This window comes from Globicephala melas, chromosome 7 (assembly GCF_963455315.2).
Source record: "Globicephala melas chromosome 7, mGloMel1.2, whole genome shotgun sequence".
Lineage (NCBI taxonomy): Eukaryota > Metazoa > Chordata > Mammalia > Artiodactyla > Delphinidae > Globicephala > Globicephala melas.
Window position 1 is genome coordinate 62,343,386 of NC_083320.1, and position 15,271 is coordinate 62,358,656.

A 15,271-nucleotide genomic window follows, 5' to 3' on the forward strand; every position below is an offset into this window, starting at 1 on the left:
ATTCTGCAAACAGATGTAGCTCTTGGGGACTTTCTTTTCTTTATATAAAATAGTATATTAACTTTTTGTGGTTATAAGAATAAAATAGTCATTTAGTACTTACTGAGTACCTACTTTGTGTCAGGCAATGGACCAAATATTATATGAAAATAATTTTGAGATCCTTTTGTACTTCATAAGCATGATGATTGGGCGTTCACACTATTGCGTGAGATGTGCCTCCCTCAAACCTGTTATGATGTCAACATGTGACCCATCTGATGTGAAAAAAAGTCATTTTGAAAACAGAGAAAAGTATAAAGAAGAAAATAAAAATCATTTGTAAGCCCTTTCATCTACGGTCAACAGTTTGGTTTATTTCCTTGTGGTATATACTTACATTTTATATCTGTATCTATATCTATATGCTTTCTTTTTCCATAGTTGAGAGTCATGAACGTGCAGCTTTGTATTCTTCCTTCTCCAACCCCCGCACTTAACCTTAACAGCACTTTCCTACATCATTTAAAACTATTTGTAAATGTTTTTAGTGATTGGATATTACCCATCATATGATTTGTACCATAATTCTCTTAACTATTCCCCATCATTGGGTATGTAGACTGTTTTCAAATTTTAGCCACATAAAAAATATGATTAATAACATAACATAAATTTTTGCCTGCATTTTAGATTATTTTCTTAGGCTAGTTTACTAGACAGAGATTGATCATGTCAAATGATATGATTACTTTTAAAGTTCTTATGCTACTACTAAATTACTTTCCAGAAAGTTTGCACCAACTTTTTAAGTTTACTGTTAGTGAATGAGAAAGCCTGTATCAATGCACCCCTGCTAGCATTGAACATTATCATTATTTTAATATGCTAACTTAATATTTTTAAAAGTAACTCAGTTTTGTTTTAATTTATATTTGATTATCTCTTCCAACACTTCTAACCCTAAAGATTCTTTAAAAGCTCCCAGTTTTTAATTTGTATTTTAACAACTGCTGTCCTGGTGGTAGGGCTTTTACCATAGGGGTTTGGGAAAGGAGGAATGGAGAATGGGGTCAATTGGATGCGCTGTTATCCTGTTTTTGTTTTTTTAAAGCTGGGCTTCTTAGGTAGCAGAAGAAAGAAGGGAATCACTATTACTGAGTGGTCACTCTTTGCCTGTTCTAGGTCATACCAGCTCCTGACAGGTCACATCAGAAATTCAGTCCAAGTTCCATCTCCAGCTGCAGCACTGCAGACATTGTTCTGACACTGACGTTTTGTTTGTCAGGGACTATTGTTTTATTTTTGCATAAAAAATTGGGGCAGTGCTTTAGAACATCTTAAGGCTTCCCTTAGTAATCCTTTAAGAGGCTGTCATCTTTGAATTTATCCAACCCTTCTTAAATTAACTTATATTTTAAGCCTATCACACCTATTAATTGTAATAGTAATTATATATTCATATTTTAATATTTATATGTGTATTGGTTTTTTTGCTGATGTATTAATTTTGTTCTTTTCATTTTTCCCTCTTTATAGTTATTTGAAAGTCAGTGTCATACCTAGTGAGATTTCCCTCCTGGTTTGTGCTCTTTCGATGCTTCCTTCTCCTCACTTAGACGAAGCGAGGATATCTCAAATTGAAGCAGTTTTACCACAGTGTGACCTAAATGACCTGAATAGTTTTGCCACATCTGTTTTAAGATGTATTCAGTTTGATCCCATGTATCGGAATAATACTCCTGGGAAACAGTTGAAACTACTTCAAAAATTAGATCACTACGGTCGTCAGAGACTACAAAAATGCAGCAGTTTGAATCTGTTATGGGAAGAAGTTAAATCTCTAAAAGGAGACTGGTTTGCTGATTCACTTCTTGAAGAAACTGTTGTTACCTTACAGCGTTTGATGGATGAAATTAATTACATAAATGTTGCAGGGATTGCATCTTTTATTTCTAGAACTAACTACCTCAGTACTTCGCTACTTGATAGGATAGCCTCAGTGGTCCTTCAGCAGAATGAAAAGGTGAAATTGAAATGTTTGTTACACATTAGTTTTACATAGTTGTCAACTTCTAGAAGAATAAATGTTTATCATAAGTACTTTGAGAACTTGATTGGAATTTGAAGTTTAAAAATTAAGCTCTAGTGGGAATTCCCTGGTGGTCCAGTGGTTAGGACTCTGCACTTTCACTGCTGAGGGCCTGGGTTCAATCCCTGGTCAGGGAACTAAGATCCCATAAGCCACGGAGCGTGGCCAAAAAAAAAAAAATTAAGCTCTTGTTTCTGGTTCAGCAATTTGTCGTTCCTCCCCTTAAAACCCCTTTCTCCAGCAGTGCAGATTTGGGGAGATCAGCTGTCATCTTTTGGTGTATTACAAATATTGTTAAGATCAGTCAAAATTCATTGACTAGAAGGAAATTCTTAAAATGATAGTTGTATAAGGATAAAGAAGATGACTGATTTTTGTTTTCTTTTTCTTGTTTTCTATAATCCTGTGATAGTTACTTTTACTATTTAAAAACTATTCAAAAGAGTGAGATAAGTGTGAAAACTGAGAAAATTATAAGATCTCCACTGACTTCAATATTCTTGAATTGTCAGTGTGTCTTACACATTTATTTCTGGAACTTGTAAAATGCTGCTTTTTAGATTATGTGAGAAGACAGTCACTTACAAAATCTATTATATAGATCAGGATATGGCTTTTACTTAGAAGACATTATTTCTAATAAGTGAAAATAAAAGTCTGTAGTGCCTGCCAGTTATTAAGTATTGGCTGAATGAATAAAAAAGAAAAAGAAGGAAAGAAAGAAAAATGAATTATGATTATTATAAACTAAGAAACTTTCTTAATTACATTATATTATGAGTCTATAAAATGTGCTGATATCATGGAAATTAGTGACACTATTTTCTTGTCATTTTAATGACTAAGGAATTCTGGAACAGGATTTTATACCAAACAAAATCAATCTGTAGCTTATCTGATTTATTTTTCCTGCATTAATATTTAGAGTTACTAGAAATTAGTGGTGGAATTAAATAAATTATAGCAAAGTAGAAAACTTAATAAACAGAATGATACATGTGTCATTTAACTGTGGGCATGTTCATTTAACTATAGGCATGTTAGATAAAGACTTCTGCTTAAGATAATAATTAGGCTAAATTTTGTTTTGTTTTGCTGAAGTTGAAGCAATAACTTTTTTGTTCTATTTTTACAGATTCATCCTTTTGCAATCCTTGCTATTATTCTTCCGTTCAGCGCCCTGAACTATGATCCACCTCAAAGGGATGAATTTTTCGGAACTTGCCTTCAACACCTTAATTCTTACTTAAGTAGGTATATTGTTTGGTAATACATTGATGAGGAGGTTGGAGGATACTGTTGCTGCTACTCTAATATATATCCTTTTTAAAGGATAGTGATAATAGCCATGAGTTTTATACCTTCAAAAAATATTTTAGATCCATTTTTTAAACTTTTTTATTATGAAAAATGTCAAAATTACATTAAAAAGTGAAAGAATTGAACAAGTAGCACCTATAAACTCACTGGTTAGATTCAGTGGTTCACATTTTACCATATTTGCTTTACTGTTTGTTTCTCTTGCTCTCTTGTTTTTTTTCTAAGCCATTTCAAAGTAAGTTGTAGGCACTGTGACTCTTTACCCCTAATTGCTTAGGCATACACCTCCTAAGAATAATGATCTCCTACATCACCACAATCCTGTTAATCACACCTAAGAATATTAATAGTCCCCTAATACCTAATACACAATCCATTTTTAAATCTCTCTCATTCTCAAAGTACCTTATTTAGAGTGGTTATTTTGGACCCAGGATTCGATCAAGGTTCACTCATTCCGTTAAGTTATCTCTTTGGTATCTTATGGTCTAGAATATTCTCTGGTTTTTGTTTTTTGTTGTTTGTTTGTTTTTTGCTCTGCATTGACTTAAGAGAAAGATTTTTTGTTATCTAAGTTTTCTTTTTTTTTAAATAAATTTATTTATTTTTGGCTGTGTTGGGTCTTTGTTGCTGCGTGCGGGCTTTCTCTAGTTGTGGCGAGCAGGGGCTACTCTTAGTTGTGGTGCACGGGCTTCTCATGGCGGTGGCTTCTCTTGTTGAGGAGCATGGGCTCTAGGTGTGGGGGCTTTAGTAGTTGCAGCATGTGGGCTCAGTAGTTGTGGCTGGTAGGCTTCAGTAGTTGTGGCATATGGGCTCAGTAGTTGTGGCTCACGGGCTCTAGAGCACAGGCTCAGTAGTTGTGGTGCATGGGCGTAGTTGCTCCAGCATGTGGGATCTTCCCGGACCAGGGCTTGAACCTGTGTCCCCTGCACTGTCAGGTGGATTCTTACCCACTGCTCCACCAGGGATGTCCCTAAGTTTTCAAATACACAGTAAAATTGAAAGAACAATGTAACAAACATCTGTATACTGTATACCCACAATGTAGCTTTTGAATAATGATTAACATTTTGCCACATTTGCTGTGTGTGTGTGGGGTGTGTGTGTGTGTGTGTGTGTGTGTGTGTGTGTGTGTATGATGAACCACTTGAAGTGTCAGCCCTAAATACTTCAGGTTATAAGGACATTCTTCTATGTAAGCACAATACCAGTACCACACTTAAGAAAGTGAACAAGTACCACCTTCTACCTACTCAGTCCATAATAAAAACTTCCCAATTGTCACCAAATTTTCTTTGATAAATTTTTTAAAGAAACCAACGTTGAGTTGTTATGTCACTTTCTCCTAATCTTTTTTTTTCTTGATGTTTATTTTTTGCAATAGAGGTTGGCCATTTATTGTGGGTTGTGCCACATTCTGCATTTGTCTGAGTGCTTGCTTTTAACTTGCTCCTCCATCTCCTGTGCTCCTAGTAAACTGGAAGTTAGTTATAGATGCTTGATTAGATTCAGATTAAACATTTTCAGCAAAAAATGCCTTTATGTGGTGCTGTATACCTGATATTTGTATCATTTCTGGAGACATATAACATTTGATTGTTGTCAATTTTAAAAGTTTGTTCATTTTTTAAATAGAAAATAAATATTTCTTAAGGTCCTATGTAGATGTTTATTAATTGTCAGAAAGGTTGCTGCTCTGGTGCTGATTATTATGTGTCTCTTTAAAAAGTCTAAATAGTGTTTCAGTGCCAGAAAAAAGTGGAGTAGAAATACTCCTTCCTACTGTTGGCCTTAGCAGAAGCAGTACGTGAGGGTAGCGGAGGCAGGAAATTATTTTTTTCTTTTCATTCTTTATTTTGGTCCTGAATTGTATTTCTTTCTGTTTGGCCTTAAAGAAGAAGGTTTTAATGCTGCTTCTCTTCTCAGACCCACATGTCTCACTTGTCAATATAGTGTGTTTTAGAAGTGAAATGTCTGGCTCAGTAGTTACTGCTTTTTCAGTCAACGTTCACCAAGTACTTACTGTCAGGCAGTCTTTAGTCACTGGAGATATAGGAGAGAATAAAAACAGGTAGACTCTACCATTGTTGATTTTACTTTCTGATGGGGTGAAACTGGCATAGACAATAAACAAATACATAAGGTGAAATGGTGATAAGTATTTAAGACCACTAGAGCAGGGTAGGTGTGTACGATGGAGGATAGTGAGGTGGGCTGGATGGAGCGAGGAGGTGTCATTGACCATGGATTGAATGAAGTGAGACACCATTCAGGATGATGTGTCAAAAAATCTAAACAGGGCTTCCCTGGTGGCGCAGTGGTTGAGAGTCCGCCTGCCAATGCAGGGGACATGGGTTTGTGCCCCGATCTGGGAAGATCCCACATGCTGCAGAGCGGCTGGGCCCATGAGCCATGGTCGCTGAGCCTGCATGTCCAGAGCCTGCGCTCCGCAACGGGAGAGGCCACAGTAGTGAGAGGCCCACGTACCGCCAAAAAAAAAAAAAAAAAAATCTAAACAATCATCATCAAAAAATCTAGAAACAATAAATGCCAGAGAGGGTGTGGAGAAAAGGGAACCCTCCTGCACTGTTGGTGGGAGTGCAAATTGATATAGCCACTATGGAGAACACTATGGAGGTTCCTTGAAAAACTAACCATAGAACTACCATATGACCCAGCAATCCCACTACTGGGCATATACCCTGAGAAAATCATAATTCAAAAAGAGTCATTTATCACAGTGTTCATTGCAGCACTATTTACAGTAGCCAGGACATGGAAGCAACTTAAATGTCCATCGACAGAGGAATGGATAAAGAAGATGTGGCACATATATACAATGGAATATTACTCAGCCATAAAAAGGAACGAAACTGAGTTATCTGTAGTGAAGTGGATGGACCTAGAGTCTGTCATACAGAGTGAAGTAAGTCAGAAAGAGAAAAACAAATACCGTACGCTAATTCATATATATGGAATTTAAAAAAGCGGTACTGATGAACCTAGTGGCAGGGCAGGAATAAAGGCGCAGGTGCAGAGAAAGGACTTGAGGGCACGGGGTGGGGCAGTTAGAGGAGGCTAGGACATAGTGAGAGAGCAGCATTGACATATATACACTATCAAATGTAAAATAGATAGCTAGTGGGAAGCTGCTGCATCACGATCAGCTTGGTGCTTTGTGATGACCTAGAGGGGTGGGATAGGGAAGGTGGGAGGGAAGCTCAAGAGGGAGGGGATATGGGGATATTTGTATACATATGGTTGATTCACTTTGTAGTACAGCAGAAACTAACAACATTGTAAAGCAATTATACTCCGGTAAAGATGTGAAAAAAAAAAAAAAGAGAGGTTGACTCATGTCCATAGGTGGGGAAGAGAATCCCAGGGTAAAGAAAAGCAAGTGCAAAAGGCCCTGAGGTGAGAACATGCCTGGTTTCTTTCGGGAACAGCAGATTCAGTGTGGCAGGAGTGGAATGCGGGAGACTGAGTTGGTAGGAGAAGAGGTTGGAGAGACAGCCAGAGACCAGCTTCCGCAGAGCTTTTTGCTCTGCCTGGAGAGTAAGAAATTCCTATTCTGTCATCCAAGCAACAAATACTTACCTGGGAGCTTCCACGTCCAGCATAAGGTGTTAGGCTCTATATTAGGGCAGGAATTGTTTCTCTAGGCTTGTAGACCTCTAGGTAGGCTGTGTGAGACCAGTATAAATATATTAATTATGTCAGTATGATGCTCATGGGCTTTGCTACATTTTTGTGGGGTCTATATGCTAGATAGTGTCTAACCATGTCTAGTTTTGTGTGTCTCTAATAGACAAAATGGGACTGATATGTATGTGTTTATTCATGTATGGGTGTATACATGTGTGGCATTCATATATACCCCCTTTTAGTGATACAACTATATATAGAAAGATGAGACTTGAAACTGAAAGATGAGACTTTGAATGTGCTCTCCTGGTTGTTCAGTTGTGTGTCAACAATCAGAAGGAAATGAAAATACATTCTTTTTTTTTTTTCTTCAAATAAAGGATATAAGAGATGAGAGTTTGAGAAGTACAGCTTTGATTTTTTTTTAAGACTTACTGGGAAAATGTTTGGAAAATTCTTGGAGACCTGTATAAGCAAAATTCTAATGGAATAATACTTTATTTTGAATAAACATTAGTTTTGACAGATCAGTTTTGCTGGTGGAGATCATCGCTATTAACCTTGTTTGTGACTTGATCCTGCTTTATTAAATAAACTCAGCAAAACATTGAAAAGATTTAACATCTTTTTTTGTCCTTTGTAAGAACATTGCTGCTAATAGCACATTTTAGAGGACCCCTTCCCTCTCATCAGAAATGTCTCTTGGGAGAGAAAGACAAATATCATATGATAGATATCACTTATATGTGGAATCTAAAATATGACACAAACGAACTTATTGACTAAATGGAAACAGACTCATGACATAGAAGACAAACTTATGGTTACCAAAGGGGAAAGGGGGTGGGGGAGGGATAAATTAGGAGTTTAGGATTAGCAGATACAAACAATTGATACTATATGTAAAGTAGATAAACAAGTTCCTACTGTATACCACAGGGAACTATATTCAATGTCCTGTAATAAATCATAATGGAAAGGAGTATGAAAAAGAGAATATATATATGTATATGTATAACTGAATCACTTTGCTGTATACCAGAAACTAACACAACATTGTAAATCAACTATACTTCAATAAAAATTAAAAAAAGAAAAAAAAAAGAAAATATCTCTTGGATGAAGCAAATCCGGTAAATAACCTCAAGCCTTATCTCTGAGTCACTTACCGTGTTGCTGGCTGACAGGTAAGGGAGGAGGTACTGAGTGAGACCTGAGCTTCATATACATCTGTACCCAGCCTGGGGGTCTGAGAGCCCTAGAGAGTAGCACAAGACCGTGGTGCAGACTCCAGAGCTGGACTCTCCAAGTTAAATCTCACCCTCCACTTGCTAACCATGTGACTTGGGGCAAGTCATTAAACTTCTCTGTGCTTCAGTACACTCAGTTTATAAAACGGAGATAATAATCATTCCTACTTTACACTGAAGTGAGGTTTAAATGAGTTAATATTTGTAAAGTGCTTAGAAAGATTCTGCACACATTCTGAGCGATATTATCAGTATATAGAGACTGGGATCGCTTATTTTTACATACTCCACTGACCCTTTGTTTTCAGTCTTTCTCTTTTCAAGGCAATTTTAAAGACTTTTAATGGAAGTATAATAATAACACAGAAATGTGTACATATCCTTAGTATATATATAGTATGTGAATTTATACAAATTGAATCAGCCAAGGAATCAGTACCCAGATCAAGAAATAGAATATTAGCATAGTACCCTTCTCCCCGGCCCTCATTCCCATTCTTCACCCACCCAGAGGTAACCACTTTACCACTATCTGGACTTGTGACAGTATAGATTAATTTTGTCAAGGTTGTGTTTGTATTATTTTTTTAAAACCTGGTTTTACCTGAATAAAGTATATATTACGTATATGTGAAGCAGCTGTACATTTTAATTTTTTTTTAATCTTGTTCTAGGTATATTGGATCCTCTCAAGTTAGTGTTTCTTGGTTACTCTTTGGCCACACGTGAATATTTTTCAGAAGATCTACTGAAGGCAATTTTTAACATTAGATTCTTAGCCAAATTAGATTCTCAACTTGAACGTATGTATATATGTGTGTGTATATATATATATATATATATATATTTATTGTTTAGGAGTATTTTATTCACGTGGGTGATAAATGTATGATTTTTCTTTATAATTATGTGTTAAACTATACATATAGATTTTATGCATTTTTCCTGTATGTAAATTTCATAAGCGAAAAAAGTTAAAAATAATGTGATAAGATACATAAAAACACTTTCAAAGAAAAACTGCTATATACTTGTTAAACATTATTATTAAAAAACAATAAACTTTTTGCTTTACAACAAGCAAGCGTAATATATTTTTTACTTTAATAAATTATCACTTGTATTTTATATCCAAGTTTCAGCTCTACCTACATACTAAAGCACTTAAATGTTAATACTGGGGTTTTTTTCTGTTTATAAAAGTATTTCCTGATTATTGTAGAAAATTTAGATTATAGAACAGTATAAAATAGAAAATAAAAGATTATTCATAATCTTACCACCAAGTGAAACTACCGCTTTTAATGTTTTGGAGTATTTCTTTTCTGTCTCCTGCCCTTATATGTATGTTTATATACCTATATATATTTTAAAACAAAATTTGAATTATACATATGTTCACTTTTGTCTGTTGCTTTTGTCATTGAACTATATTTTGAACAATTTTCCATGACATTAAATATTTTTTGATATCATGATTTTTTAGTCTATAGAATCTGCCATTATAAGGAAGTAATAAAATTTGTTAGCATGTAGGTTGTTTCCAATTCTTCATTACTATAAATAATGATTATTATACGTGAGTCATTGCCCTCATCTTTGTTTCCTTAGGATAGACTGCTAAATGTGGAATATTAGGTCAATGAATATTCTTTAGTAGTATTTTTTAAAATGTAGTTTTTTTGTTTTTATTTATTTTATTTATTTATTTTTGGCTGCTTTGGTTCTTCGTTGTTGTGCACGGCTTTCTCTAGTTGCGATGAGCAGGGCTACTGTTCGTTGCGGTGCGCGGGCTTCTAATTGCAGTGGCTTCTCATGTTGCGGAGCACGGGCTCTAGGCGCGCGGGCTTCAGTAGTTGTGGCACTGGCTTCAGTAGTTGTGGTTTGTGGGCTCTAGAGCACAGGCTTATTTGTTGTGGCGCATGGACTTAGTTGCTCCGTGGCATGTGGGATCTTCCCGGACCAGGGCTCGAACCCATGTCCCCTTCATTGGCAGGCGGATTCTTAACCACTGTGCCACCAGAGGAGACCCTAAAATGTAGTTTTAATATTCATAATTAGTGAAAAACATAGGTGTTTGTCCTAATCATCCCACTGAATGTAATAATTTAAAAATATAAAGCATGTGTATGCAAATGAAATGATTTTGTAATATGAGAATAAAAGTTACAACCATTATGGGGATAAATGAATGTGAAAAATGAATCGTCTTTGCTAAGTTCAAGCTATCAAAGTCTATTAATGTATTTTTTTAATTTCAGTTTTATGTTCATCTCTAAATATGAAGGTCCAATTTCGTCTTATGGAATTAAATAGAGCAGTCTGCTTGGAATGTCCTGAATATCAGATTCCATGGTTTCATGACCGCTTCTGTCAACAGCAGTATAAAAAAGGTTTGAATTTTGTTTGGGTCAGAAAGTAAAGCTTAATTCTAAAGTACATTATTAGGTAGTACACTGTTTTTATTGTTAAAACTAACCATGACACCAGAGTTCCCAAGAATGCCATAACTTGTTTAATGGAACCATTTTGTAGAGAAATTTGTGTTGTAAGTATTTCTTAATATTTAGGACACTAAACCTCTTTTGGTAGAGAGCCAAAGAACTTGTGCTGAATTTAGTGTTATTGCAGGTGGTATTACAATACATGGAAACTCTTGTTGGAAATATTAATCTATATTTCAGTTTGTAGATATGGGATGATTTTCATTCAAAAGCTGATTATTTTAAGTGAACTAATTATTTTATTTTCCTGAAGATTTTGGCCGTATGAATGGAGCACAACAGCAGATTTATAAAATGTTAGCAGAGGTACTAGGAGGAATCAATTTTGTAAAAGCCTCTGTTCTTACACCTTATTACTACACAATAGGTAAGTGTTTAATGATGCTCATGGGCTTTGCTACATTTTTGTGGGGTCTATATGCTAGATAGTGTCTAACCATGTCTAGTTTTGTGTGTCTCTAATAGACAAAATGGGACTTACATGTATGTGTTTATTCATGTATGGGTGTATACATGTGTGGCATTCATATATACCCCCTTTTAGTGATACAACTATATATAGAAAGATGAGACTTGAAACTGAAAGATGACACTTTGAATGTGCTCTCCTGGTTGTTCAGTTGTGTGTCAACAATCAGAAGGAAATGAAAATACATTCTTTTTTTTTTTTCTTCAAATAAAGGATATAAGAGATGAGAGGTAGGTTATTAGCTACTTAGCTAACCTATGGTAGCTAAGCTAACCTATGGTAGGTTATTAGCTACTTTCAGAAAGCCAAACTAAACAGAATCATCTCATCAATTGGAATTTTAAAACTTTAAAAAAATTTTTTTCGTTATCTTGGAAATTTTCAGGAAATTCCCTGGTGATCCAGTGGTTAGGACTCTGCACTTCCACTGAAGGGGGTATGGCTTCAATCCCTGGTTGGGGAACTAGGATTATTATATCCCAAGCCCATTGTATTGCCAACTCATATTTGTACCTCATGTTGTCAAGAGGCTTATTTTTATGTGAAAATATATATAGATCATTAAAAATAAGATTTAATTGGTAATATTTGTATATAAGGATGTGGTATAATTAAGACAATACAGTAGTATGATTAAGAACTAAGGATTGGAAGAAAACACTCATTTATAGGATATGTAATACGTGCTTATAGAAAAACCAGAAAGGACAGATAACAAAAAGGAAAATCACCCATGATACAAACACTCTTTACTTTTGGTGTCTATGTTTCTCCTTCTGACTTTTTTTTCATTTTTAATGACATTTGTTGTTTTCTTTCTAATTTTACAAGCAATACATGTTCATGTGTGCAAGCAATATGTACTTTAAAAAGTTCTGACTTTTTAAAAACCAAAATGGCTTATTTTATAGTGTTTGTAGCTTTGTTTATATGTTGTGAATATTTTTCTATGCCAACAAATATAATTATACATTATTTTTAGTGACTGCATAATATTTCATTGAATGACTATGCTGTGATTTATTAAGGTTTTTTGCTGGTATGTGCATCTTTCAAACAATGCTGTAATTTCATATGACAACAACAGTAATTGATACACTTACATATTATTATGTTACATATTAATTATGTGTTAGATATTATGATGTGTTTTATATATATAAACTTATTATATCCCTATAAGTTTTGCAAATTATTCTATTTTATAGATAAGGAAACTGAGGCCCAGAGACATTGTTGTTTGCCCAAGGTTATGTAGCTGGCAGATGGCAAAGCCAGGATGACCTAGGCATTCTAGCTCCAGAATTCATTTTCTTTATGAGAAAAGTATATTTCATGTTTGATAATTAACTTGAAGATGTTTCAGTGCCCTAGTTTCCCTTATATATAAAGAATAGGTAATTAAACCTACTTTTTCTTCCTTTTCATTCATTGTTTCTTTTTTCATTTTTCTTGGTTTAAATACATTTTTATGATTGTTTTTATTATGTAAAAATTTCATACATATTCAAGAATAGAATAGTATAATGAACCCTCATCCAGCATTAAAAATTATTAATACTCACTAATCAGAGTCCCACCTGATCTTTTTCAAGCAAATCACAGATAATATATCATTTTAGAATGTATATCTAAAAGGATATATAACCACAGTGCCATCATTTTCACCTCTACAACTATTCATAATAATTTCTTAATATTATATAGCTTGTCAGCGTTCAAGTGTCTCAATTATCTTTTGTATGTTTTATTTTACTGTTTGTTGGACTTTTCCAGTTGAAACCCTGTGGTGTCATTCAACATGCTCCTGCATCCCCTATTTTTTCTGTAAACCAGTAGTTAGATATAGAGGCTTGATTAGATTCAGGTTAGCTTAGGAGTGGCAGTGGTCATTTTTTTGGCCAGCTTTTTCATAGGTCGTATGTGCTTCTTACTGCATTTTATCAGAAGACATACAATTCTGGTCGTCCCCTTTTTATTATATGAAGATTCATCAGTGTGTTTATATGTTGTCAGCTTATCCGTTAGGAAGCTTTCCCATCAGCTTTTCACCTACTGATTTTAGCAGCTATTAAAATTATTGTCTAAATGCATTATTCATCAAGGGTGGAAAAGTAGTGATATTCTACATCTGTCATTCTGCATTTATTAGTTGGAATTTGTCTAAAAAGAACTTTCCTCTGTCAACTGTTTAGTTACCCTATGTACAGTTCATACAGGAAAGACAGGATACATGCTTCAATCTTTGTCTTTACTAATTTTCAGATGAGTTGGTTTAGCTTCCTCCAGTTGTGACCAAGAGATTTAAGGGGATTAAAATAAAACTGTAATGTGATTTGGCTTAGTGCAGTGCTAAATATAGCCCCCATGCTAAATAATAGTTTAGTAAGACTTGCTGGTTGATTTTTATTCATTGATTTTCAAAGAGAGGTGATCTTGGACTAGATCATATATATAAAATAAGCTGGATAGGGACTTCCCTGGCGGTCCATTGGTTAAGACTCCAAGCTTCCACTGCAGGGGGCACGGGTTCAATCCCTGGTTGGGGAACTAAGATCCTGCATGCTGCGTGGTGTGACCAAAATAAATAAATAAATAAATGAAATAAGTTGGATAATTAGGTAGGTACCTCATTCTTCATGTTTGTGTGTGTGTGTCTTTATATACATGTATAAATATTTAAAATATATCTTAAAATTTTACCTATAAGAATTTACCTAATTCATATTGTTGGTTCCTGTACTTTATTATAGATTTTGAGTGTATCTTGGATAAAAGGAAAAAACCTATTCCGTATGGAAGCCATAATACAACTTTGGGAAAACTACCAAAAATACACTCGGAATTAAATACTCAAATAGCTGGATCAAGACTACCACCAGGAGCTGAAAAGTACCTTTCTTAGTTTCAGATTTTGTTATCTAAATGTTAAATTTGGCACGATTTAATGAACGCAGCTATCAAGGATTATTTATAGTAGAATCTGCTCCTCATGTACCTCATGCATGCTACCCACATACCTTTGCTTTTCTTGTGCTTTCTGCTTTAATCTCCATCCTTCATTGTCCAAAGCCTAGCAGTATCTAAAGCACTAACCTTCAAGTTGTCCTCAGTGGAAATAAATAGTGTCTTCTTCTTTGGACCTCCCATGCCTCTCTACTTTTCGGATAGCACATAGCTGCTTCCTACACTGCATTACAGTTACATACTATGTATCATATGTTCTTTGTTAGACTATAAAGTGTGTCCTTTTATTTTTGTATCCCTCACAGTGCCTTACATATGGTAGGTGCATAATAAATATGTATTGGACAAAGAAACATATAGATGAAAGCATGCAGATACTTACTATAATTTGGTTTAATTCTAATGAATCGGATTACTTGTCATTAATTACTAATTTAAGTAGAAAAATAACTTAGTATACTCATTTATTCATTTGGCGGTTTTTAGATTATAAAGATGCACCCTTGTTCCTGAAAGGCTTATAATTTTTCAGTTTCTCAATTTCAGAAGTAAATATTTATTTTCATCTTACGTAGGATTGCTTTGGAATTTTTGGATTCGAGAGCATTTTGTAGAAACATCCCTCATTTAAAAGGAAAATCTGCTATGAAAAAACGACACTTGGAAATTTTGGGGTATCATGTAATTCAGGTATGAAATACTTATGTAATTCAGCGTTTAAAAAACCCAGAGACACTGGCTTTACATGTGTCCCCTTTTAAGGTGAAAGTTGTAGAATTACCTTTTTTTTTAATATTAAAAAAAAGCTATATTAAAATCTCTCTGAAATAGAACACCTCTGTTTTTTTTTAAGAATAGTAAATAAAAATAATTTTTAAAATTGTCTCTAGAAGATCTCTTGATTTTTATATTCATCTTACAATAAAGAGAGACACTATGGAGATGGATGGAGTTATAAGAGAAAAAGGCTAGTGTATAAATATAAGAAAGGCACATGGGAAAAAATGTCCATTGTTGGTATTGTAGGAACAGGAGGATGAAA

The 15,271-nt window shown here is 34.6% G+C and overlaps 1 protein-coding gene and 1 non-coding gene across 5 annotated transcripts in view; both read left to right on the forward strand.

Moving 5' to 3' along the window:
* The window catches only part of FASTKD1 (FAST kinase domains 1), a 34,408-nt gene that overhangs the window by 18,076 nt on the left and 1,061 nt on the right, over positions 1-15,271 (forward strand). For all 4 annotated transcript variants that reach the window (XM_030852454.3, XM_060302286.2, XM_060302285.2 and 1 more), the window contains 7 exons: positions 1,519-2,005; positions 3,207-3,321; positions 8,964-9,092; positions 10,551-10,682; positions 11,047-11,160; positions 14,016-14,154; positions 14,805-14,919. In XM_030852454.3, coding sequence (XP_030708314.1) covers positions 1,519-2,005; positions 3,207-3,321; positions 8,964-9,092; positions 10,551-10,682; positions 11,047-11,160; positions 14,016-14,154; positions 14,805-14,919 — 1,231 coding nt within the window. The remainder of the gene's footprint in view (positions 1-1,518; positions 2,006-3,206; positions 3,322-8,963; positions 9,093-10,550; positions 10,683-11,046; positions 11,161-14,015; positions 14,155-14,804; positions 14,920-15,271) is intronic.
* On the forward strand, positions 161-263 carry LOC115851140 (small nucleolar RNA U13). The gene has a single exon (XR_004038638.1). It is a non-coding gene; the product is annotated as a small nucleolar RNA U13 (small nucleolar RNA).